The sequence below is a fragment of the Diabrotica virgifera genome, chromosome 9 (assembly GCF_917563875.1).
Source record: "Diabrotica virgifera virgifera chromosome 9, PGI_DIABVI_V3a".
Taxonomy (NCBI): Eukaryota; Metazoa; Arthropoda; class Insecta; order Coleoptera; family Chrysomelidae; genus Diabrotica; species Diabrotica virgifera.
In genome coordinates, this window is record NC_065451.1 from 3088148 (window position 1) to 3114793 (window position 26646).

The 26646-nt window shown below is 31.7% G+C and overlaps 2 protein-coding genes across 2 annotated transcripts; one reads left to right on the plus strand and one right to left on the minus strand.

Annotated features, from left to right (window-relative positions):
• Window positions 1-2534: 2534 nt before the first annotated feature.
• Window positions 2535-13943, minus strand: LOC114326967 (BLOC-1-related complex subunit 5). Its single transcript, XM_028275459.2, has 3 exons — window positions 13381-13943; window positions 8892-9247; window positions 2535-2912 (listed from the first exon to the last, which is right to left on the minus strand). Exons 1-3 carry the CDS (start codon window positions 13616-13618, stop codon window positions 2697-2699), a joined length of 810 nt encoding a protein of 269 aa, XP_028131260.1. The 5' UTR covers window positions 13619-13943; the 3' UTR covers window positions 2535-2696.
• A 138-nt stretch (window positions 13944-14081) lies between these two features.
• On the plus strand, window positions 14082-25655 carry LOC114326957 (U3 small nucleolar RNA-associated protein 18 homolog). The gene is made up of 2 exons (XM_050662556.1): window positions 14082-15147; window positions 24967-25655. The coding sequence occupies exons 1-2, from the start codon at window positions 14154-14156 to the stop codon at window positions 25452-25454; spliced, it is 1482 nt and encodes a 493-aa protein (XP_050518513.1). The 5' UTR covers window positions 14082-14153; the 3' UTR covers window positions 25455-25655.
• The last annotated feature ends 991 nt before the right edge of the window (window positions 25656-26646 follow it).

A 26646-nucleotide genomic window follows, 5' to 3' on the forward strand; every position in this document is an offset into this window, starting at 1 on the left:
TTTGATATATGCATTTATTGTTAATATAATTACGAAAAAAGGTCAGAATTGCAAAAAAAAAATATTTTCTCAATAACTGTTGTAAAAATTAGTGTACAGCTTTGAAATTTTTGTCAAATGAGGGTTCTTTGGTGCTTAATATGTGATAAAAATTTCAAAGCGACTCATTCAATTGTTTAAATTTTATTTAAATTGTTTTTCCCAGAGAGCATTTTTTTTGCAATAACATGTCAGAAAAAAATGACCTTAGAACCATTCCACAGGTGTCAAGTGAAAGAGCATGAGCTACATTTTCAACATGGTTTAAAAAAGTGAATAAAAAATGCATTTATTAGTAATAAATAATTATGCAAAAGTATCGTCAATTTTTCTTTATAAAATTTTTGAATAACTTTTTTCAAAAAAATTAACTTTTTAATAATTAATTTTTGAACTTAATTAATTAACTTTTGAATAACTTTTTTTAAGTGCACAACTACCAAGTAATGTTATCTATATCATAATTGATAAAAAATTGTAATAAATATGTATAATTTCTTATATAACAAAATAAAAAGTTTATAAGGAAAGATTTACGATACTTTTGCATAATTATTTATTACTAATAAATGCATTTTTATTCACTTTTTTAAACCAAGTTGAAAATATAGCTCATGCTCTTTCATTTGACACCTGTGAAATGGTTCTAACGTTATTTTCTTCTGACTTATGTTATTGCAAAAAAATGCTCTCTGGGATAAACAATTTGAATAAAATTTAAACAATTGAATGAATCGCTTTGCATTTTTTATCACATACTAAGCATCAAAGAACCCTTATTTGACAAAAATTTCAAAGCTGTACACTAATTTTTACAACAGTTATTGCGAAAATAATTTTTTTTGCAATTCCGACCTTTTTTCGCAATTATATGAACAATAAATGAGTATATCAAACTTTGTAAAACGTCATTTTAAAGCTTTTTCCATAATTTCGAAGATATTTGTACTAAAAAAACCATGAGTTTTCCTGTTTTCCATTGATTTGAAAAAAAAGTGAAAAATGCCATTTTTTGACACTTAATTGTTTATAAATAAAAATAGCCGCCAGATCCTACGCAGGAAATAGTTACAATTTGCTCTTATAGGTATTACCTGTCGCAAAAACGCTTCAGTACCCTGGCTGTTCAAGTGTCATGGAAAAAACCTTATTACCCTGGACTACAAGTGTTCTGTCATTATCCATCCTTAAGTGACCTCACCAGCGCAATGTAATTGTACTGGTATGAACATGGTTGTATATATAGGGTGTTTCATTAATAATTGTCCATATAGTAACTGGAGAAACCTTAGCACAAAATACGAAGATTTAACCTAAAACACTTAAATAAAATGTGGTTCATTACTGAGCTACAGGGTGTTTTATCTAAAAATTTAAAAACTATTTTTGCTCAGCATTTTAAAATTATTCGACGTATCCTTTTCATACTTGGTGGGAAGTATAGGTACTGTACAAACTACCAAATTATGTTAAACAAACGTTTCTGTCTATTACCAGAGGCGTACGACGGGGGAAAGTGAATGGTTGTCCCTTTCCAAATTCTACGCCACTGGCGGAATTGCTATTTTAGTTCAATTTTTGGATTCTCCATTACTTTCTATGAAAATAATATACTCTTCAGTCGTAACGATAAAGTCATTAGTTTTCGAGATCTTTGAAGTTAAAAATGAAACGACACGGTTATTTTGATTAATCTATTGTGTCGCTTCAAAAGTGTTGAAAAATCAAAAAATTACACTAAAATAGTAATTTCGTCATTTGGGAATGGTCAACCAGCCACTATCCCCTGTCGTACGCCTCTGGTAGTAGCTAGAAACGTTTATTTATCTTAATTGAGTAGAGTGTACAGTACCTACATTTTCTGCCAAGTATGATAAGGATTCGCCAAATAGTTTTAAAGTACTGGATACAAATAATTTTTAAATTTTAATCATATGAATCATATATCATAAATTAACCAAAATAACTGTGCCGTTTCATATCTAACTTCAAATATCTCGAAAACTAATGACTTTATCGTTACCAATGAAGAGTATATTATTTATGTAGAAAGTATTGCAGAATCTAAAAATGGCACTAAAATAGTAATTCCACCAGTGGCGTAGAATTTGAGAAGGGTCAACCATTCACTATCCCCTGTCGTACGCCTCTGGTAGTAGCTAGAAACATTTGTTTATCATAATTTAGTAGGGTGTATAGTAGTCGTACTTTCTGCCAAGTATGAAAACAATACGGAATAGTTTTAAAATGCTGAGCAAAAATAGTTTTTAAATTTTTAAATAAAACACCCTGTAACTCAGTAAGGAACCACATTTTATTTAGGTGTTTTAGGTTAAATCTTCGTATTTTGTGCTAAGGTTTCTCCAGTTGCTATATGGACAATTATTAATGAAACACCCTGTATATGAACATGGTTGTATATGTATGAACATGGTATACATGGTTGAACCCTAGTTTATTAAAGGTAAATGAGGTATTAAAAGAACAAAATATACTACACTTTATATCTATAATATTCTTAAAATTGGTAGGTATATATCTAATAGCTGAAATCTACAATAATTTACTACATTATCACAATAATTTTAATATTATATCTCTAGATCCTCACTCATGTTTCCCTCATTTTCAACCTCATAAGGATCTTGAAGCAAATCTCACCCAGTCGTCCAAATGAAAGGTTCCAACCTGTCTTCAACGTCCAAGTAATTGTTCAATGTTTCCATCGATTCTAGAGTTTGATTCAGCAACATATGGCAGCGGTTTAATTGATGAGACAGTTCGGTCACTTTGGATAGCTTTTCGCTAGATTTGGCATACTTACGTTGCCTGTCTGTGGCTACGATTACTACTCTTGTTATTTCTGCATCAATCTATAAAAAATGCACCAATTAGAGTAATAAAACACCAAACGACTTCAAAAGTTTTGGTTTTGGTAAAGTTAAGTTTAGGCAATCCCACTCATAGTCTAAGAGCTAGTGAACCCTCCGACTAACGGTCTTCCTGTAAGGCTACAAATTTGTATAGTGATAATTCATAGCACACCAAGGCTAAAAACCATGACCTGGCAGGCATCAGCCCTGCACGTGTATCTACCAGGTGAATCGAAAAGGGCATAGTTTAGGGCAGAGGTCGGCAAGGCAGCGCACGCGGGCGCCACTGCGCCCTTCAATAAATTTTAGTGCGCCCTTAAACTATTGTTATTTAGACAATAAATTCAAAACGTATATGTTTTATACGTTTATATTTATATATTTGTTAGGTCAAAAAATAGTTGGCACCCGCCATGAATTTTTAATTTAGTATTTCACTCTTTACATTAAAAACGTTGCCGACCTCTGGTTTAGGGGAAAAATAAACTTTCTCCTGTAAGGTTTAAATTTAAGTATGTGTTTGAGTAAGTCATTTAGAAGAAATGTGTACAATGCCAGGCGATTCTGAACAGCATAAGAACTTGCCAGGCGAGGGGAAAGATTAGGGGATTTTCCTAAAAATTATTTTTTTTTGCATCGAACAAAGTGTTTTTAGGTTTTTTGAATCATTCCAAACAGAAAAGGTCTTTAGTGATTTTTCTCTTAGATAGTTTTTGTTATACAGGGTGTCCCGAAAAGATTGGTCATAAATTATACCACAAATTATGGGGTCAAAAATAGGTTGATTCAACCTCACTTACCTATATACAATAGTGCACCCAAAAAAAGTTACAGCCCTTTGAAGTTACAAAATGAAAATCGATATTTTTTCATATATCGAAAACTCTTAGAGATTTTTTATTGAAAATGGACATGTGGCATTCTTATGGCAGGAGCATCTTGAAAAAAAATTAAAGTGAAATTTGAGCACCCCATAAAAAATTTATGGGGGTTTTGTTCCCTTAAACCCCCCCAAACTTTTGTGTACGTTCCAATTAAATTATTATTGTGGCGCCTTTAGTTAAACACAGTGTTTTTAAAACTTTTTTGTCTCTCAGTAATTTTTCGATAAGCCAGTGTTTATCGAGATATTTTGAATATTTGTCAAATCCACCACATATTTGTATATGGTTAAGTACGATTATAGAGACCTGTTGATAATCTGAAAATTTATTTATAATTTACAGTTTTAGGTATATTTTGAAAAAGAAGCCACATCTCGATAAAAGGTGACTTATCAAAAAAAGACTAAGAGGCAAAAAAGTTTTAAAAACACTGTGTTTAACTAATGGTATCACAACAATAGTTTAATTGGAACGTACACAAACATTTGGGGGGTTTAAAGGAACAAAACCCCCATACAATTTTTATGTAAATATATTAAAAATGAAGCCGCATCTCGATAACAACTCACTTATCGAAAAAATATTAAGAGGCAAAAAAGTTTTAAAAGTGTTGTGTTTAACTAATGGTACCACAATAATGAATTAATTGGAACGTAGACAAAAGTTTGGGGGGGTAAAAGGGAACAAAACCCCCATAAAATTTTTATGGTGTGGACAAATCTCACTATAATTTTGTTTTAAGATGTTCTTGCTATAAGAATGATACATGCCCATTTTCAATAAAAAATCCCTAACAGTTTTCGATATATTGAAAAAAATCGATTTTCATTTTCTAATTTCAAAGGGCTGTAACTTTTTTTATTAGCACATTTGTACTAAGGTAAGTTAGGTTCAATCGAACTATTTTTGACCCCAGAATGTGTGGTATAATTTATGACCAATCTTTTCGGGACACCCTGTATAAGCGATTAAAAATTTTGAAAATTGCGAAATCGGTCATTTTTAACCCTAAATCGGACATTTAACTAAAAATTTCAATGTTGCCAAGGTAGGTAGATATTCTTTAAACATTGATTGATCAAATCCCGAAGAGCTTTTTGCAATACAATATCGTAAACCCCTTTGTTTTTTAATCGTAGACGAAGACGTTTGAGTTTGCATAAATTCATTATCTCGAGAATGGGCAAATTTCAAGAGAAATCCTCAGCCAGGTCGATTTTTATTTTTAAATTAGGACTTTTTGGCATAAATATAATACTAGCGACGTCATCCATCTGGGCGTGATGACGTAATCGATGATTTTTTTAAATGAGAGTAGGGGTTGTGTGATAGCTCATTTGAAAAGTTATTTAATTCTCTATTCAGTAATATAAACATTAATAAAATTATTTATACAAGGTGTACAAAAATTTTTTTTATTTAATTAATTTAGACAAAAAGAAGAAATTTTTTTTTGTACACCCTGTATAAATAATTATGTTCATGTTTATATTTCTGAATAGAGAATTAAATAGCCTTTCAAATGAGCTATCACACGACCCCTACTCTCATTTAAAAAGAAATCATCGATTACGTCATCACGCCCAGATGGATGACGTCACTAGTATTATATGTATGCCAAAAAGTCCTAATTTAAGAATAAAAATAAAGGATTTCTCGACCTGTCTGAGGATTTCTCTTCAAATTTGCCCGAGATTTGCTTCAGAGATTTCTCTTCAAATTTGCAAATTCTTGAGATAATGAATTTATGCAAACTCAAACGTCCTCACTTATACTACAGTGTCGCGCCCGCTTGATTAGCAATTAAAAACAAAGGGGTTTTAGATATATTGTATTGCAGAAAACTCTTCGGGATTTCATCAATCAATGTTTAAACAATATCTACCTACCTTGGCAACATTGAAATTTTTAGTTAAATGTCCGATTTAGGGTTAAAAATGGCCGATTTCGCAATTTTCAAAATTTTTAATCGCTTATATAACAAAAACTATTAACCTAAGAGAAAAATCACTAAAGACCTTTTCTGTTTGGAATGATTCAAAAAACCTAAAAAAACTTTGTTCGATGCAAAAAAAGAATTTTAGGAAAAACCCCTAATCTTTCCCCTCGCCTGGCAAGGTCTTATGCTGTTCAGAATCGCCTGGCATTGTGCACATTTCTTCTAAATGACTTACTCAAACAAAGACTTAAATTTAAACCTTACAGGAGAAAGTTTATTTTTCCCCTAAACTATGCACTTTTCGATTCACTTGGTAGATATACACGTGCAGGGCTCATGCCTGCCAGGTCATGGTTTTTAGCCTTGGTGTGCTATGAATTATCACTATACAAATTTGTAGCCTTACAGGAAGACCGTTACTTGGAGGGTTTACTAGCTCTTAGACTATTACTAATCAACAACTTCAGATGGAAAGCCACCTTCTTGTCATATATGTAAATGGAAAATTATTTCTAAAGGCAGATGAGCCAGAAATGGTCCACGCCAGAAATGGTCCACATGAGTCCATGCACGGTATCCTCGGCATAAGGCAACAGGAAACCAATGCAATGAAGGCTCAAAGAGTATCCTTAGCTAATCATCATGATTAACAAAAACATAACCAGACACTCAACTGGACATGAACCTCAGAAAACAAGATCTGGCAGAGGAGAAAAATCACAAGAAATCAGGAGAAGAGTTAGGCAGGGATGTATTCTGAGTCCACTACTATTCAATGTATACAACGAATCCATTTTTGAAGAAGCCTTAATATGTGAAAAAAGTGAAAACAATTCTGTGAAAAATATGGATTAAAAATGAATATAAAAAAAGAATGTGTGTGTACTTTGTACGCACGTAAGAAGTTGTTCTTCTATTATATAATTTCAACGAAGTAAATATACTTAACAGGTTATTTGTATTTTATTTAAATATTAAACTAACTTTCTTATCTACCACTTTCAAAAAAATTTTATTAAAACAACCAAAAATTAAAAAAATATATGAATCGTCCAGAATTGGAACCCGCGACCTTCCAATCTCTGGCCCAACGCTCTACCAATTACGCCAGCGAGCTTCTTTAAGTGACATGTAAGTTTCGGATATAATTACACAACACGGTGACAAATAGACATATAAAAATGTTATACCTACATAATATTTTCTTACTAATAATATATAATATATATAATATATATATATATATATATATATATATATATATATATATATATATATATATATATATATATAATATTATATATATAATTTTCTTACTCTTTAATAATATTATCTTACTACAGAGAAAGACAAATCCAAAAATTATAATAAATAATACATTTACTAAAAACACTAACATATTCTTTTAATGACTTATTTGCGCTGATACAGATACATATATACCTATCTTGAAAGATTAGCAACGAACTATTACTGTCTGTGTGCGCATGCGCGCAGATTTATGAAATTTTACTCCCAATCGCGCCTAAAGAAGAATAAATTCAAAAAGACTATACAGGGTGTTAGTAATTAAGTATGAAAAACTTTAAGGGGTATGAAAAATAATGACAGTTTGTTCTATAAACGTATGTCCGCAAATGATTCGTTTCCAAGATACGAAATTTTTTTATTGCTCTAAGACCTTTTAAGCTATGAAAATTAAATTTGGTGGGTTTCAAGAGGTAATTATTGCGCATTTTTTGGCAAACAAATAACAATTTTACATTCATCATTGGCGCGCCTACGGGTAATGGTCTGAATTTTTTTATAGAAAAAAATAGTACACCACTGAGATATTTCAAATTAAAAATTATTTTTGTATTCCACGTTTAATTTATGATAAAGAACCTTTCTTGTCTTTTTTCATATGGTGCACCGTTTTTATGCAAAAAAAATAAAACATCTTCACGCGTATTTTTCATTTCGTAATACATTATCAAGAACTCTCCAATATAATATTGCCAAACTAGAACAATAACAGAAAATATTTCTAAAAAGATTTTAACTATGTGCAAGGCTACAACAAATGTTCAAAATTACCTCCTTTAAAGGTGACAGAGTAATTTTATATTCACCATTGGCGCGCGGTAATGGCCCGAATTTTTTAAAGAAAAAAAAATAGTACTTAAAAACTCGTTTTTGTCTTTTTTTCATATGAGGCGCCGCTTTTATGCAAAAAAATAAAATATCTTAACGTTTACAAAGTATTTGAAATAAGTTTCTATGCATATGGAATCTACCTCGAATAATTTGTAAGCGTTAAGATGTTTTATTTTTTTGTATAAAAACTGCCCCGCATATGAAAAAAAGACAAGAATGATTTTTTATCCTAAATTGAACGGGGAATTCAAAAATGATTTTTAATTTGACGTTCCTCAGTGGCGTACTATTTTTTTTTTAAATTCAAACCATTACCTGTATGGGCGCCAATGGTGAATATAAAATTATTCTGTCACCTTTAAAGGAGGTAATTTTGAACATTTGTTGTAGGTTTGCACCTAGTTAAAATATTTTTAGTAATATTTTCTGATATTGTTCTACTTTGGTATTATTATATTATTGGAGAGTTCTTGATAATGTATTAGGAATTGAAAAATATGCTCGAAGATGTTTTATTTTTTCGCATAAAAACAGTGCACCACAGGAAAAAATACAAGAAAGGTTCTTTTTCATAAATTAAACGTGGAATACAAAAATAATTTTTAATTTGAAATATCTCAGTGGGGTACCATTTTTTTCTTTAAAAAATTCAGACCATTACCCATAGGCGCGCCAATGATGAATATAAAATTGTTATTTGTTTGCCAAAAAATGCACAATAACTACCTCTTGAAACCCACCAAATGTAATTTTCATATCTCAACCGATCTTAGAGCAATAAAAAATTGGCAGTTTGAAATAAAAATTTCAACACCCTGTATCTCGGAAACAAAGCATTTGCGAACATACATTTATAGAGCAAACTGCCATTATTTTTTCATGTAGAATTATCCCTTAAAGTTTTTCATACTTATTTACTAACACCCTGTATAACTCATAACTCACTCAACGTAAGTTTATAAATATCTCTAAACATAGTCGAAGGTGTTAAAGAAGGAGATTTAAAAAAATGTGTACCTCTCTGATTTTATGTGTAATTTGGTTTTGTTCGGTAGCTACTAAATTTGCTGCAGCCGTCAAATGATGCTGATACCTCAAACATAAATTTCTAATAGGTGTAGGGTCCAATCTCTCTAATACTTCAGGATCTCTTGCTGCAGGTAAACTCAGTGTAGCTCTCATTATTGGCAAAAACATCGGAATGCTTTGTAACCTCAGTATTTCGGGATCTTTTTCTGTAACTGCTGTTGCAGGATTCGCTCCACGAACTACCACGATATTGTGGGTGGATGTTTTGGATTTTGATGGTTTGGGCTGGGATGTTCTGCGCGATTTTGTTTTTAGTAATTGTTTGTTCGTTAATTTGGGGGAATCTAAAAAAAAATAAGTATCATTAATACTGAAACTGAGACTTAAATCATGCGCTGAACTAATATTGAGAGAATACCAGAATGGGGTCAGACTGGGGAGATCGACAATTAATTTTATACAAACTGTGGCGCAAATAATTCAACAATCAACTCAAGAGACTACAACAGAGAAATGCACTCATAGATTCCAAAAGTGCTTTTGGTACAATTAATTGGGCGAAAATAATAGAACAGCCAGAAGATCTTGGAATCACAGAAAAATTAAGACATACGCTAACAGTGAGCCTAAAGAACACCACAGCAAACCGGAGTTTCAATGGAATAACTTCTAAGGAGATGATCAGATCAAAGTAAACAAAGGCATGAAACAAGGTGGCTCTATCTGACTGAGATTGTTTAACCTGATATTGGAAGCAATAACAAGGAGGACAAACTTTGCAAACAAAAACATTATTACAGATTAACTTCAAGTAATAACATATGCAGATGATCTAGTTATATAGCAAAAACAAAGATGACACTTATAAGAGCGATTGAAAAATAAGATAAAAAAGGAAAGAGAATAGAGCTAGAGATAAACCAGAAAACAAAATACATGACGATAGGAAGACCAAATGGACAATTCGATGTAAATATCAGGATTGAATTGTTTTCTAATGCTCCTTTGTCTGAGCTATCAAAATTTACTAACAAAAGATAAAAAAATTATCTAATATAGTCAAAAATCGTAATGCCAAATTTGTGAAATTTTGTAGTTTATAAACATTTAGAATAACTTTAAAAATATGGTCCGTAGAAAAAATCATTTTGCATATTATAAAGCTGGTATTTTGCACGAATTTTTTAAAAATGTAGTTCAATTGGTGACTGTTGGTGGTAAGTGAAGGGGAGCTGGGAGCCGACAAATGCACGAGTTCAAAAACTAAAAATGGCAACTTAAAACTACTATCATTTTCTATATCTCTGGATCTCCTGAATATATTTTGATCGTTCTTTTTTTAATTTGTATGTAATTTTTCTGTACATTACAAACATGCAATTTATCTAGACATTTATTAATTAATAAACAATCTAATTTGTTTAAACAATTTTTGAAAAAATAGTTTTAAGATTTTAATCATACTATCGTTATTAATCATAGAAAAAGTTAAGGTATACTTTAATAAATAAATTATCTTCAATAAATAATTATCTAATAAAAATCGTTTATTTATTAAAGTGAACTTTTTCTATATTCATTAATGATACTATGATTAAAAAAATATTTATTCAAGAATTGTTTAAACAAATTAGACTGTTTATTAATTAATAAATTTATAAACAAATTACATATTTGTAATGTACGTAGAAATTACATACAAATTAAAAAAAGAATTCAATTCAATTCAATTTTATTAGCCAAAATTTACAATTTTAAGTACATATAATATAATATACAAAAAGACACCTAGATGTGAAAACATCTGTGTGTGTCTATAGAAAAATCCTAAATAAATATAGATTACTTATAAACAAACGTAACAAAAAAAAAACACATTCGAGAATCAAAATTATTTGGAATTTAAACTTAAAACTAAGTAAAACAGCATATCTATATAATATAATAATATGTAAAAAATCCAACTTCTAGGTATTAAGAATTCCAAAATCAAAAAAAGGACATTTTTTTTCAGGATTTACAATTCAAATTGTGTTTTGTTTCCAATAATACAATCAACTACCTTTTTATTAAACATTTTTATGGATTTGATTTCTTTTATTTTGTTTGGTAGTAAATTATAATACTTGGGTGCCCTAAAAATCACAGAATGTTGGCTTATTCCTCGACTTAACTGTGGTAAAACTAAGCTTCTTTTGATGTTACCTCTAGTTTGATAATTATGTTCTATTAGTGTCTGTTTGGAGAAATTTTTATGAATATATGTGCAACATGTTGAAATATAGAGTGTTTTCAAGTCACAGATTTTATTATTATATAATTCAGTTGTAGAGAAAAGTTTAGGTTTTTTTAACATTATTTTAATAATTGAATTTTGAGCTACTTTGAGATTTCTTATGTTGTTTTCATATGCTCCACCCCATAACAAAATTCCATACCTTAGTAAAGGCTCAATTAAGGATTGGTAAATCATAGTGATCAGTTTTTTTGCAAGAAACTCCCTTAGCAGATAAAATTTATGCATCAGGGCCCTAATATGATCAAAATCCATTGAGTTGATCTGATGATACAGAAAATTATATTCGTTTGAAATTGCTTTTTCAGTATTTTAACTTGGTGGATTTGTAGGTTCCCCCTAGTAATCGTTTGAACTACATTTTTGAAAAATCGTAGAGGGCGCTGTGAAGGTATAATGTATGTGCAAAATTTTTAAGAATAAATTCAAATCCCATTCTTTAAAATGGCATTAATGAGATTCCTTAATTATTATAAACAAATTAGCTGTGAATTAAAAAAAAAACATATATTGTCCCAAATGAACCCAGGCTAATTTTTTTTTATTTGAAAATTCGTGTTAAAATACTATCTTTTCGAATATATAAAAAGATTGTTTCTACGGACAACATTTTTGAAGTTATTCTAAATGTTTATAAACTACAAAATTTCAAAAATTTGGCATTAGGATTTTTGACCATATTAATTATTTTTTTATCTTTTTTTTTAATACATTTTGATACTATCACTCTTCTACTTTTATTTTGGCATACTCAGAATTGCCCTATCTTCATTATTTTCTGTCTTATCTTATTGCAAAATAAAGGTCTCTGGAATAAACAAATAGAATAACTCTTAAACTAATTAATGGATCAGTCTCAAATTTTGAAGGTTTGTTAAATACGCCAATATTCAACTTTGGGCGAAACACTAAAGTTCTAAGGCAGTTTTAGTAAAAGTTATTAACAAATAACGATTTTCACTTATTTTGCGGTTTGCGTAGCAACAAATTAACTTTTTAACTTTCAAAAATCAGCATTTTGAAGGTTTTTTAATGTTCTAAAAAAATTAAATTTTGTAATTTTATGTCAACTACTTATATTGGGACCATGCAAGTTCGGCAAAGCGACCTCTATTTCTACGCTCTGTACTTTTATTCGCACTTTTAATTATATTGGCCAATTATATTAGTCCTGGTTGCTGGATAATTGTCAAGGCCATAGTCCAAAAAAATAATAAGAAGAAAAAATAAGATGCAGGTTATGTTATGCAAACATAAACAATTGTATGTAGTAAATAAAATTAGTTATTAAAATGCAGTACTGCAAGCAAAATACAATTAATTAAATTTACCTTTATATAATAATTGCATATCATATCAATATTGTGGAGCAATACATAATTTTTCTGCTTCAATGACAGAAGGTATGAAATATACGTCAATTTGACAATTTCAATTGACAATATGAATTATTTAAGATAGTTGCAATATTTCTCCGCGACTCGCGCACAATAGTTTCTCGTTTTCCTTTCCAAGTACTTGCACACCTCGAATAGCTTTTGAATGGGGTGCAAATAATCGAAAAAATTGCGATTTTTGCACTAAATTGTTAATAATTAAAAAAAGGATGCGAACTCTAGGCAGGAAACGTGTAGGTTTTCTTCCTATAGGTCTACAATAACTAAAAAAGTAGTCAGCTACATGGATCTTTGAGTGTCCCGAGAAAATCCTTATTACTCTGGACTAAGAGTGGCAGAAAAGAGAATGAAAACAAATGCCGAAATTAAAGAAGATTATGGGGAGAAACTATATTCAGATACATACAATCTCTTCGCTTAGAATGGATAGAACATAAATACAGAGATGTCATACTCAGATATGTTGATAAGGATAACTAACTGGACACCACTATGGCCCAGATGTATAGACGATGGCTGGATGATGTAAAAGAGGATATAAGAACAATGAATGATATAAGAACAATGACTGGAAATTTCAGTCCAAGGACAGAAAGAAATGGAAAAGAGTCACAACAGCAGCAAAGACACACAGCAAGCTATAAATGACATAGAGGACTCCACCTCAACCAAGAATAGGATTTTGAACACCATGGGGTAGCTATAATCCCTAGGGATTGCAATGCAATGAATGAATGAATGAATTATTGGCAACTTTACACAATAATTGAATTTTATATTTTACCTCCAATAGGTCTGTTCACTGTGTAGCTAATATACGGTAAGTCAACATCACTGCAGACACTTGGACCTGGGGATATAGACCCTGGTCTGATATCAACATTTTCAGTAGTAAATTCAGATCCTCCAGGATTAGCTATGGTATGTTGACGACGAACATTTGGTTGTTTAGAAGCTTCTTTGTTAAAACTACTTTGTCTCTGAGTGTTTTGTGCAGATTGGCTAGAATGTTCAGAACCCATTGTTTATTTCTAATGTTTACGATTTAGTTTATATTTTTATACAATAAAAACACATGGGGTCTCTTCTTCTTCACTGTTTATATGGCCACATATGGCCTTTATGTTGTTATCTCACCAAGATAATACAAGACAAGGCTAAAATTATAATTTCAACAATAATTTTCAAGTGGTGGCTAATGGATCTGCCAAAATTTTTCAAGAATGTATTGTAGGTTACATTGAATTTTATTTCATTTCATTCCTTAGTGATATTAGTTTGTATATAAAGTATTTGGAGATTTATGTAACATAAACAAATGTTAAGAATTCAGAATTCCATACATACAGTTTTATATTTTATACAAAGACTTTATGTTGTAAAAAATATTATTCAAATGGATACATAGTCGGTTGAGCCTTGTTTGAGCAATGAAAAAAAGAAGATGGAGCAGATTTTTCAAAAAGAATAAGAAAATGACAGCTTGTCATTTGTCAATGTAATGTTACTTGTTACTTTTCTACTTTTAAAAACCAACCAAAAGAAGACTTCCTAAACATGTCGAAAGTGAGTAATAATAGGAAAAGAAAACATCAGTCTAAAGAAGGAGAGGAGCCCGAAGTCAATCGCCCCAAAGCAAAATTTCGGTCGCGCGATGAGCAGGCAGAAGAAGAGCAATTGTCCCAAATTCTATTTGGAGGGGCCACGAGTTTTCTGCAGTGTCTAGAGGAGGCCGAACAAGAGCCAGGGCCTTCTCGATCGAACGCAGATTCAGGTGTTGGCGAAACTGACACCGATGACGAAGAAAAAGAACGAAAACCTGCATGGACTGATGAAGATGATGATGGTATAGACGTGGGGCAGGCACTAGACAGCCAAAGGCGCAAGTTACCTTCAGGAGGCATTAACGACAGAAGTAACAAATATTCCAACTTACTTAAACATAAGTTCCAATCTGCTGTTGGTACTCCAAAGTGGGCGTCTTTGAATAAGCGTAAACGAACAGAATCAGACTCTGACGAAGAAATCTTAAGGAGTTGTGGTTTTATTAAAACTACTAAAGCTCAGTTACCTACTAGTATACTAGAATTTAAGAAAGTTAAAGATTTGAACTGTGAGACGTACTCAGAAGGGCCTTACATCAACTCGATAGAATTCCATCCAACATCCAGTGTAGCTTTAGTAGCAGGTAACGGAGGAATAGCTACTTTATATGCAGTAGATGGCAAAAGAAACAACAAACTACATAGTGTGAAATTCCAAAATTATCCGATAGTTTGCGCAAAATTTTTGCAGAACGGAAACGAAGCCATTTTAGGATCTAGGCAGTCACATATATTCAGTTATGACTTGTTAGCAACAAAACCTACAAGATACACACTACCACAGGGCTTGACGCAGTGTAAGAACTTTGTGGTTTCGCCAGATTCACAGTTTATTGCTATAGCTGGAAAATGGGGAGAGGTGCATCTGTTATCGGCCACTTCCAAAGAAAAAGTAGCTTTATTGAAGCAAGAAACTGAGGTCACTGCTTTAACATACAATCCATCAGGTAAGATAAACTAGAGTAATAAACAAAGAAAGACCCTCTTCGGGAATGTGATAACTCTAGGTAATCTAGGCACTTTTCAGTGCGTCACAGTTTTTCGATTTTTTTCTAACGCATTAAGTTGGAACTGACAGAAAAAACTTACTTCCGTGATTACAGTCATTTCTAACATTTATTCTTTCTAGCTGTTGATAGATGGCGCTATAATTGAACAAAAATGATTAAGAATTATACAGGGTGTAACAAAAATACAGGTCATAAATTTAATCGCGTATTCTGGGACCAAAAATAGTTCGATTGAACCTAACTTAACTTAGTACAAATGTGCATGGTAAAAAAGTTACAGCCCTTTGAAGTTACAAAATGAAAATCGATTTTTTCCAATATATCGAAGACTATTAGAGATTTTTTATTGAAAATGGACATGTGGTATTCTTATGGCAGTAGTATTTTAAGAAAAAATGATAATGAAATTTGGACACCCCATAAAAATTTTATGGGGGTTTGGTTCCTTTAAACCCCCCAAACTTTTGTGTACTTTCCAATTTAATTATTACTGTAGCTCCATTAGTTAAACACAAGTTTTTACAAACTTTTTTGTCTCTTAGTACTTTTTCCAAAAGTCAGTTTTTATCGAGATATTTGAATATTTGTCAAATCCACCATATATTTGTATATGGTAAAGTATGATTATGGAGACTTGGTAATAATATGAAAATTTATTTATGATTTACATTTTAAGTATATTTTGAACCATATTATAAAAGAAGCCACATCTCGATAAAAGATGCTTTATCAAAAAAATACAAAGAGGCAAAAAAGTTTTAAAAACACTGTGTTTAACTAATGGTACCGCAGTAATAGTTTAATTGGAACGTACACAAACATTTGGGGGGTTTAAAGGAACAAAACCCTCATAAAATTTTTATGTAAACATATTAAAAAAGAAGCCGCAACTCGATAAAAACTGCCTTAATGAAAAAATACTAAGAGGCAAAAAAGTTTCAAAAATATTGAATTTAACTAATGGCACCACAATAATAATTTATTTGGAACGGACACAAAAGTTTGGGGAGGTTTAAGGGAACAAAACCCCCATAAAATTTTTATGGGGTGCACAAATTTCACTATAATTTTTCTTTAACATGTTCTTTCCATAAGAATGCCACATGTCCATTTTCAACAAAAAATCTCTAATGGTTTTCGATATATTCAAAAAAATCGATTTTCATTTTGTAACTTCAAAGGGCTGTAACTTCTTTTGTGTGCATATATATTTGTACTAAGGTAAGTTAGGTTCATTCGAACTATTTGTGGTCCCAGAATATGTGGTTTAATTTATGACCTGTATTTTTGTTACACCCTGTATATACGACTATAATCTGTACAGTTTATAAGACTATACAAATCGAAGAAAATACCATTTTTCTACAACCGTGTTAAAAATGCAATTTTTAGCACTCCATACGATTAATTATTTATATGGGAAATAAGCCACAATTAAAATGAAAAAAATAATTTTATTAACGTTTCGACGCCCAAATCGGGTGCCGTTGTCAAAATACAAAATATTACTAAAATAAACTAAAGTGTTGTTGCTAAGCAAAAAAATTCTTCTAATAATTTATTTAATCTCACTCATTTATATTGGCAATTCAGACATATATTATACATTTTAAAGTAGAAGACTTTAAAATGATATTGCCAATATTTATGAGTTGCGTTCCTGGGACGACTTACTGAAAGATAGTTCATTCGATTACATGAAATTAACCCCAACTCAAGAATATCCGTCATAAAAAATTATAGCATGTGATATGTCTTTAAAAAGACAACCAAATGCAACGACAGTAAAATTCTCGCGTTAGAGACTTCATAGTAAATCACAAGGGAAAACCAGGAAAAACCCTGTGATACTATCCCGACATCGTAAGTATTTGGTCTTACATTAATTTACTCTCAAAAAATAATACCAAATTCTGACTTGTAACATGTTTAAATTATAAATAATATTAATAATACTAGATATATAAGTAATACTAAAATATAAAATATGTACTAGCTCGATATTATTGACTTACTAATCTTGGTATTTTCTTTCTATTGACTTCCTCTTTCAGTATGGGTAACCACATCCTACTGCATTCTACCGAGGAATTTGCGACACAATTGGTTTCATTTAGCATAATTAGAGCCGCTTCTTTGATTTTTCTCTTTTTACTATCTGATTCTTTCAGGACTATACTTGAATCTCTCCACTGAACTCTATGTTCATTATCCCATGCGTGTTGACATATTTGAGATCTCTCAAATTCTCTATTTTTAATATAAGATTGATGTTCAATATCATTTTAAAGTCTTCTACTTTAAAATGTATAATATATGTCTGAATTGCCAATATAAATGAGTGAGATTAAATAAATTATTAGAAGAATTTTTTTGCTTAGCAACAACACTTTAGTTTATTTTAGTAATATTTTGTATTTTGACAACGGCACCCGATTTGGGCGTCGAAACGTTAATAAAATTATTTTTTTCATTTTAATTGTGGCTTATTTCCCATATAAATAATTAATCATAAAAATGCCACAAGAAAATAGCTTCAGAACAACTCCATACGAGCGTTAAAAATGCTACTTTAAGGCACTAGTGCTTTAAAAAATTTTTAAGGCACTGCAGTTCGTATTGACCGTATATGCAATTTTGATGTAATGTCAAAAAAATATAAAATTGGAATGGCAGTCAATCAAGTTCAAACAAGACATGTAGAAATAAAAAGAGAGCCTATGAAAATGGACAAATAGAAAAAATGGAAGAACATTTCAAAAATAACGAAATTAGAGGGGCTTACGAATACCTAAAAAAGATAAAAAGTGGGTATAAACCTCAAACAAGTCTATGTAAAGATGAAAGTGGGCAAATAATCAGTGACCAACAGAAAGTCACAGAAACCTGGAAGCATTATTTTCAGACACTACTTGGAACTCAAGTAGACATGGAAGATGAAATGGGTATGATCTACGTAGAAGAGAATGGAGTAGAAGCTCCAACCATAGAGGAAGTTTTCGAAGCCATTAAGGCCCAGAAAAACAATAAAGCTCCGGGAGTTGATGAAATACCAGCAGAACTATATAAGGTAGGTGGCGACCACCTAGCAAGTCACATCCACGCGCTCATCAGAGACGTATGGCAAGAAGAGAAAATACCCGACGACTGGAAGAAAAGTATAGTATGCCCGATCTATAAAAAAGGAGACAAACTCCAGTGCAAAAACTACCGTGGAATCTCTCTACTATGTACAGCATATAAAGTCCTCACGTATATTATAAACCAGCGGCTCCAACCACTAGCAGAAAATATTATTGGAGAGTATCAGACGGGCTTCCGACGGGGAAGATCGACACTGGATCAAATATTCACAGTAAAACAGATCTTGAGCAAAGCATGGGAACACGATATTGATGTTCACAACGTGTTTGTAGACTTCAAACAGGCATACGACTCAGTCAAAAGGAACAAACTATACTATATATTGGCTGAATTGGCAATACCACACAAGTTAATAAGACTCATTAAAGCCACAATGGATGAAACTCAGGCATGTGTACGAATACAAAACCACCGGACAGACTTTTTTAACATTTCGCAGGGACTAAAACAGGGAGATGGGCTGGCCCCAACATTGTTTAACCTGGCACTGGAGTATGCGGTTAGGCAAATGCAAACTGGACGAGGAAATCTACTGATCAACCGAACGGTTCAACTGGCCGCTTATGCTGATGATATTAATATTATGAGTAGAACATCAACAGGAGCACAGGAAACATATGCAGAGTTAAAAACACAAACAAAAATGCTAGGTCTGGAAATTAACACAGAAAAAACAAAAATAATGACTCAGACGAGAAGAAATATAGTCCCAGAAAACATTATACATGAAGATGACATTGAAACGGTTGAAAAGTTTACATACCTGGGAGTAGAAATATATGCCGACGGATCAGAAGATGGAGAAATAAGGAAGAGAATAACGCAGGCAAACAGAGCTTATTTTGCCCTCTCCCATATATTTCGGTCAAAAAGTGTCCACCGAAATACAAAGATGAGAATCTATAAAACCTTAATTCGACCAATAACATGCTATGGCAGTGAAGTCTGGGTGCTGAAAGAAACATCCAAAAACAAACTCGACACATTCGAAAGGAAAGTACTTAGGAGAATACTAGGACCTGTGACGGAAAACGGAATCTTCAGAAGTCGATACAACAACGAGCTTTATCAACTTTATAAGGAAACGCCCCTGTCAGACTTCATTAGATTACAAAGATTGCAATGGGCCGGACATGTGATAAGAATGGGAGAGGATAGGCTACCAAAACGAGCACTGAATGCTAGAATGCAAGGAAAGAGACCGGTTGGGAAGCCACGAAAGCGCTGGGAAGACACAGTAAACAGCGACGCACAAGCCCTTTTAGGAGTCCGTGTATGGAGAAGAGCAGCCACAGACAGGCAAGGGTGGAGGCAAAAAATAAAGGAGGCCAAGGCTCAATTTGGGCTGTAGTGCCGTAGAAGAAGAAGAAGAAGTCAATCAAGTTCAAGTAAAAGTTTTTGTAGATATTAATTGTCCTGTAATTACGTTTGTAGAAAAAATATTGTATGATATGCGTGTCAAAAGGTACATTTTTAAGGCACTCATGTGAATTGCAGAACTCGCTTTCGCTCATTCTGCAAACTTTCACATGCATTCCTTAAACGTGTACTTTTAACACTTATATCTTAAATAACTATTTATAAATGCAATAAACACAATTGATTTGTTTTTATACCAAATTGCAAAAAAGGGGTAATACTGCAATACCCCTTTAATATTTGGCTGATTGAAATTATTCTGACAACTGTCACTGTCAGATTTAACTAAATGTCATGTTATAAATGTGTATTATCACGGACTTACATTTTTTTGCTCTCACTTGTGACCAACTGAAAAATGCCTATGAAGGGGACCATGTCTCAATTTTTTTAGTTATTATAGAAAGAAAACCTATATGTTTTTTGCAGAAAGTTCAGCATATTTGTTTAATTATTTATACACTACTCCAAGAAATTAACGCACCCCCTTAACCCTTGCAGTGCGGAGTAAAATAGTAGGGAGTTGCCTGTGCGGCCATACTTTGTGTAAATAAAAAGTTAATATGAAGAGAGCACACTGATGTGCCTTTCAAACTTTATCAAAAATGAACAAAGCGCACTGGTGTGCTTTCTGCATTGAAAGGGTTAAAATGGGTCGTTTTTGATGTCTCGAATTTCCTAAACATCTCGTCTAATTTATGTGATTTTTCTTATAAACTGCGCGTCATAGAAAACGGGCACCCTAAAAAATGGGTAATTTTTGATGTCGCGTATCTCCTAAACGTGTTTAAATGATTTTTTGAATATGTTATAGCCCTATTCTTTGTCAATATCTTTGTAATAATATTTTTGCAAAACAGGTAAATTTTCATTGTATACCGGATGTACGAATCAAACTGTGTTTTTTTCTCAAAGTTCGCAACACCCTGTGGATTATTCTAGCATTTATAAAATACTGAAATTAAAATTCAACTATAGCCTCAGGTTTTCTTAACATTCTGTTTTTTGATTCATTCGCTTATGTTGGATAATACAAAAGTTTGTACTTTAACAACTAGCCATGTTCTTCATCAGTACAGGGTGTTATAAGTCTAAAGTGTTTTAGGGACTAAATAAGTTTGACAAACTTTAAGGGGTAATTCTGCATTAAAAATAATGACAGTTTGCTTTATAATCATATATCCGCAATAGCTTCGTTTCCGAGATACGAGATGTTAAATTTTTTCTTACAAACTGATGATTTATTTATTGCTTTAAAACCGGTTGAGATATGCAAATGAAATTTGGTAGATTTTAAGAGATGGTTATTGCGCATTTTTTGACATTCAACTAAGAATTTTATATTCACTATTGGAGCGCATACAGGTAATATGACCGATCATATTATTCGTATGTACGCCAATGGTGAATAAAAAATTCTTAATTGTATATCAAAAAATGTTCAAAAATTACGTCTTAAAACCCACCAAATTTCATTTGCATATCTCAACCGGTTGTAGGGCAATAAATAAATCGTCAGTTTTTAAGAAAAAATTCAACATCCTGTATGTCGGAAACGAAGCATTTGCGGACATATGTTTATAAAGCAACCGGTCATTATGTTTTCATGCAGAATTACCCCTTAAAGTTTGTCGTACTCCTTTAGAAACACCCTGTACTGATAAAGAGCATGCCTAGTTGTTAAAGTACATAAATTTTGTATTATCCATCATAAATGAATGAATCAAAAAAAAGAATGTTAAGAAAACCTGAGGCTATAGTTGGGTTTTAATTTCAGTATTTTATAAATGCTAGAATATGCCACAGGGTGTTGCGAACTTTGAGAAAAAACACAGTTTGATTCGTACACCCGGTATATAATGAAAATTTACCTGTTTTGCAAAAATATTAATACAGTGATATTGACAAAGAATAGGGCTATAGTATGGTATAGTTAGACCCAAACCCAGACATCCAAAGTGAAAGTTATCCTCCAACACCAAATTGTTCTATATGGTCCACATAATGTTGAGAAAAAAGTCACACCATTTTGAGCGTCGGGTTTGGGGGAAGAGGGGGGAGAAATCTGCAAATTCGTAGTTTTTTATGTTTTTCGCCAATATTTCTAAAACTAAGCGGTTTAGCATGAACCACCCTCTGCACAAAATTGTTCTACATTAAATTTGAAATAAAAAAGGCCCTATGCATAACCCTTCTAAAATGAACGGTTCCAAAGTTACGGAGGTAGTATTGTATAATTGGTCCAAAAAAGGCCTAACCCAGACATCCAAAGTAAAAGTTTTCCTTCAACAACAAATTGTTCTATATGGTCCACATATTGTTCAGTAAAAAATTACACCATTTTGAGCGTCCGGTTTGGGGGGGAGATGGGGGAGAATTCGGTAAATTAGTAGTTTTTTTAAGTTTTTCGTTAATATTTCTAAAGCTATGCTTTAGCGTAAGGAATGTTCTATTGAAAAATGTTCTACATAAAATTTAAAACAAAAAAAGTTTCGATACATAATTGTTATAAAATCAACGGTTCCAGAGTTACCGAGGGTGAAAAGTGAAGGTTTTCGATACTTTTTATATGTACCGATTTCTCCCCCCCTCTCCCCCTTAAACCCGACGCTCAAAATGGTGTGACTTTTTTCTGAACATTATGTGGACCATATAGAACAATTTGGTGTTGGACCATAACTTTCACTTTGGATGTCTGGGTTTTTGGTATATTTATATCATAAATATTGCCCAAAAAATATAAAAAGTATCGAAAACCTCGACTTTTCACCCACCGTAACTCTGGAACCGTTGATTTTATAACAATTATGTATAGAACATTTTTTGTTTTAAATTTCATGTAGAACATTTTTGTGTATAACATTGTTTACGCTAAAGCATAGTTTTAGAAATATTGACAAAAAACTTAAACAAACTACTAATTTACCGGCTTCTCTCCCATCTCCCTCCCAAACCGGACGCTCAAAATGGTGTAACTTTTTACTGAACAATATGTGGACCATATAGAACATTTTGGTGTTGGAGGAAAACTTTTACTTTGGATGTTTGGGTTAGGCCTTTTTTTGGACAAGTTATACTATACTACCTCCGTAACTTTGGAACCATTCATTTTAGAAAAATTATGCATAGGGCTTTTTTTATTTCAAATTTAATGTAAAACAATTTTGTATAGAAGGTTGTTCATGCTAAACCGCATAGTTTTAGAAATATTGGCGAAAAACTTAAAAAACTACGAATTTACCGATTTCTCCCCCCTCTCCCTCCCAAACCCGACGCTCAAAATGGTGTGACTTTTTTCTGGACATTGTGTGGACCATATAGAACAATTTGGTGTTGAAGGATAACTTTCACTTTGGATGTCTGGGTTATGCCATCTTTTGGATCAACTATACTATACTACTATAACATATTCAAAAAATCACTTAAATCGGACAACAGGTTTAGGAGATACGCGACATCAAAAATGACCCATTTTTTAGGGTGCCCGTTTTCTATGACGCGCAGTTTATGTTATAGCCTTGTTCTTTAACAATATCGCTGTAATAATATTGTTGCTAAACAGGTAAATTGTCATTGTATACCGAGTGTACCAATCAAACTGTGTTTTTTTGTTAAAGTTCACCACACCCTGTGGAATATTCTAGCATTTCGTCCTATTAGAGGTAAAACTCACTAACTACACTTTTCAGAAAGTGGAGAAAAATCGATTTAAAGGTACAAATTGTTTTTTAAATTTACCTGCCTTGAATATTGGAATTTTTTTAATGCAACTTTAAAGAATAAATAAAAACAGATATTTTAAGCCATATTTCGTCACAGGAACTATGATACAATCAATATTAGATCAATTTTTGTACTTAATGAGTTTTTCCATGAACACAATTATTGGATATTGATATCCTATTAGAGGTAAAACTCACTAACTACACTTTGTACCTGATGAGTTTTTCCTTGAACACAATTATTGGATATTGAGAAGTTAATGAATCTGTCTCCATAAAATTTCACTGACTTACAACAAACAAACTATCAAAAATAACGGTCTATTATTTAAAAAATGAACAATAAGTTTTGTTCTCCGAAAATAAATGCAATTCTTTCAACATTTATGACAGCCGCAAAAGTAGCCTGCTTAATTGCAAAATATATTATGTTACCCTCTATGTAAGCTATCACGGTTATAAAGAAATTTAATCTCATATTTCTTTAATCAATCGCCAAACAAATAATGCACACAAATATAATGTACAGTTTGTACAGTTTCAACAATAACATTAACACACAAGCTTAATCACAAAATAGGTTATGTTATCTAATGTATTGTTTGAAAGATCACTAAGTACCGATTCAGCAGTTCAGATTGTAAGGAAAAATTCACTAAGTGCAATAATAAGTTTTAATGAGTTTTACCCTGAAACTGAAATTCACAATATTGCATTCCATATTGGAAGGAAAAATTCACTAAGTGCAATAATATGTTTTAATGAGTTTTGCCCTGAAACCGAAATTCACAATAATGCACTTAGTGAATTGTACCATAAATTATCTCAACAATTAGAAGGGTTAGAGCCCCAGGTGACTTCTCCAGAGCTGGGCAGTAGCGTATTGAGTTCAAATTTATGAAAATGTCAAAATCTCAAAAAAGTGCACTTAGTGAGTGTTACCTCTAATAGGACGATTTATAAAATTCTGAAATTAAAGCCCAACTATAGCCTCAGATTTTCTTAACATTCTGTGTTTTTATTCAATCGCTTATGTTGGATAATAAAAAAGTTAGGTACTTTAACAACTAGCCATGTTTTTCATCAATACAGGGTGTGCAACAAACTTTAAAGGGTAATTCTACATGAAAAAGAAATGACAGTTTGCTTTATAAACTTATGTCATCAAATGCTTCATTTCCGAGATACAGGGTGTTGAAATTTGTCTTACAAACTGACAATTTATTTATTGCTCTAAAACCGGTTGAGATATGCAAATGAAATTTGGTGGGTTTTAAGATGTAGTTATTGCGTATTTTTGACATACAATTAAGAATTTTATATTCACCATTGGCGTGCATACAGGTAATATGACCCATGAATATGAATTCAATGGTGTCATGCCAATGGCCATTAGCTGTCAAGGCATTAAGCTAAATAAAAAAAAATATTTCAATTATCGTGATATTAAAGAAAAATTAATTATTTTTAGGAAATCTCTTATTTGGTCATAGCAACACAGACGAAATAACAGTATGGGACATGAAAATGAATAGAGTCAAGCACAAATTCTCAGACGAGGGATGTATACAAGGTACCACACTATCCGTTGCACCTTCCAACCAGTTTCTAGCAACAGGATCAGCACAAGGAGTAGTAAATATATACAATACCAGTGATATATTTAAATCAAATACACCAAAACCAAGAAAAACCATTTTGAATCTTACCACAGCTATCAAAGACTTGAAATTCAATCCATCGTCTGAGATACTAGGCTTCTGTTCAGCTGAAATACAGAATTCAGTCAAGTTATTCCACATTGGTTCTGAAAACGTCTTCAGTAATTTTCCAAATTTCAGTACCAAAATGGGCCATACTAACGCCTTGAATTTTTCACCTGGAAGTGGATATTGTGCTTTTGGAAACAGGAAATCTATAGTTTCTTTGTACAGGTTAAAACATTATAAAAATTATTAGAGTTTATAATATATTTATATTTTAATGGAAGTGTTTAGACAGTGGAAGACAAGTGTTCTCTGAGTATTATTTGATCAACCAAAGACAGATCATATTTATTATGTACAGTTCTTATAGAACTTTTTTCAATGCTTTTATTTTTTCCCTATTACTGTCTGTACTGTCTTCTTTTTTCTCTTAAATAAAGTCATTTATAATATATTATTATTATTTTTCTCTTCGTGACACTCCTATTTAGGTTCATTATTAGTAAATTCGTTTTTCTTTTATTTTTTCTCTATCTTGTTATTTTTAATAATTATATGATTTCTCTAGACTCAATAGATTGCACACCAATAATATTATTCCAATTTCTATGGTATAAGGTACCATATGGGAAGTATTGGGTCTTATAGATGATACTCTATGAAAATTGCTTTAAATATCTTATAACACCAGTAATTTTTAATTATCCATTCATAAATGTTTTGGTAATTGTATAAATATAAGAAATACTTATTATGATTAGGTGGTAAACTTTTCTGAACTGAAAAAGTTTTTTAGATGTGTATTCTAATATTAATGTAAGCAATGTAAATTGTGTAATGATTATGTAATAATTTATTAATATTGCTGTTAATAAAAATTCAGTACAAGATTCAGTTTTTTTATTAATATGTCATTTTTTGCTAATAGGCCGATCAAAGAACAATCTGACCCCAAAAAAAATAAAGGAAGGATGAAAATTTGGGAATAGGTAGTTGAAATTGTCTATTATTATATAAGAAAAAGTTTACAATTCTACAAAAATATTCCCCTCCATTTTACAAAAATGGAGGGGAATACCCCTCTCGAAGGTGAAAAATATACGTTCAAAATAAGTCCAGAATTGGATAAAATGACTAATTCTAAGACAACTTCTGACAACTTTTGTTCTATAGAGTTTTTTGAAGATATTCTTCTTTAGCGGCGAATCGATTGAGGGTAAAATTGTACATGAACCACGCGCCTGCGTACACTGACAGTATGTAGTTCATTGCTAATCTTTCAAGATAGGTATGTATGTATCTGTAACCGTGCAAATAAGTCATTAAAAGAATATATTAGTGGTTTTAGGATATGTATTATTTATTTTAATTCTTGTGTTTTTGGATTTGTGTTTCCCTGTAGTAAAATAATAAAATATGTAGGCATAACATTTTTATAGTTTGTC

Excerpts from the sequence above, each read along its gene's own strand:
- LOC114326957 (XM_050662556.1), top strand. The coding sequence starts at position 14,154 with ATGTCGAAAGTGAGTAATAATAGGAAAAGAAAACATCAGTCTAAAGAA. Across the intron at positions 15,148-24,966 it reads TTTAACATACAATCCATCAG|GAAATCTCTTATTTGGTCAT; the intron begins GTAAGATAAACT and ends AATTATTTTTAG.
- LOC114326967 (XM_028275459.2), bottom strand. The coding sequence starts at position 13,618 with ATGGGTTCTGAACATTCTAGCCAATCTGCACAAAACACTCAGAGACAA. Across the intron at positions 9,248-13,380 it reads AGTGAACAGACCTATTGGAG|ATTCCCCCAAATTAACGAAC; the intron begins GTAAAATATAAA and ends ATTTTTTTTTAG. Across the intron at positions 2,913-8,891 it reads TTACACATAAAATCAGAGAG|ATTGATGCAGAAATAACAAG; the intron begins GTACACATTTTT and ends CATTTTTTATAG.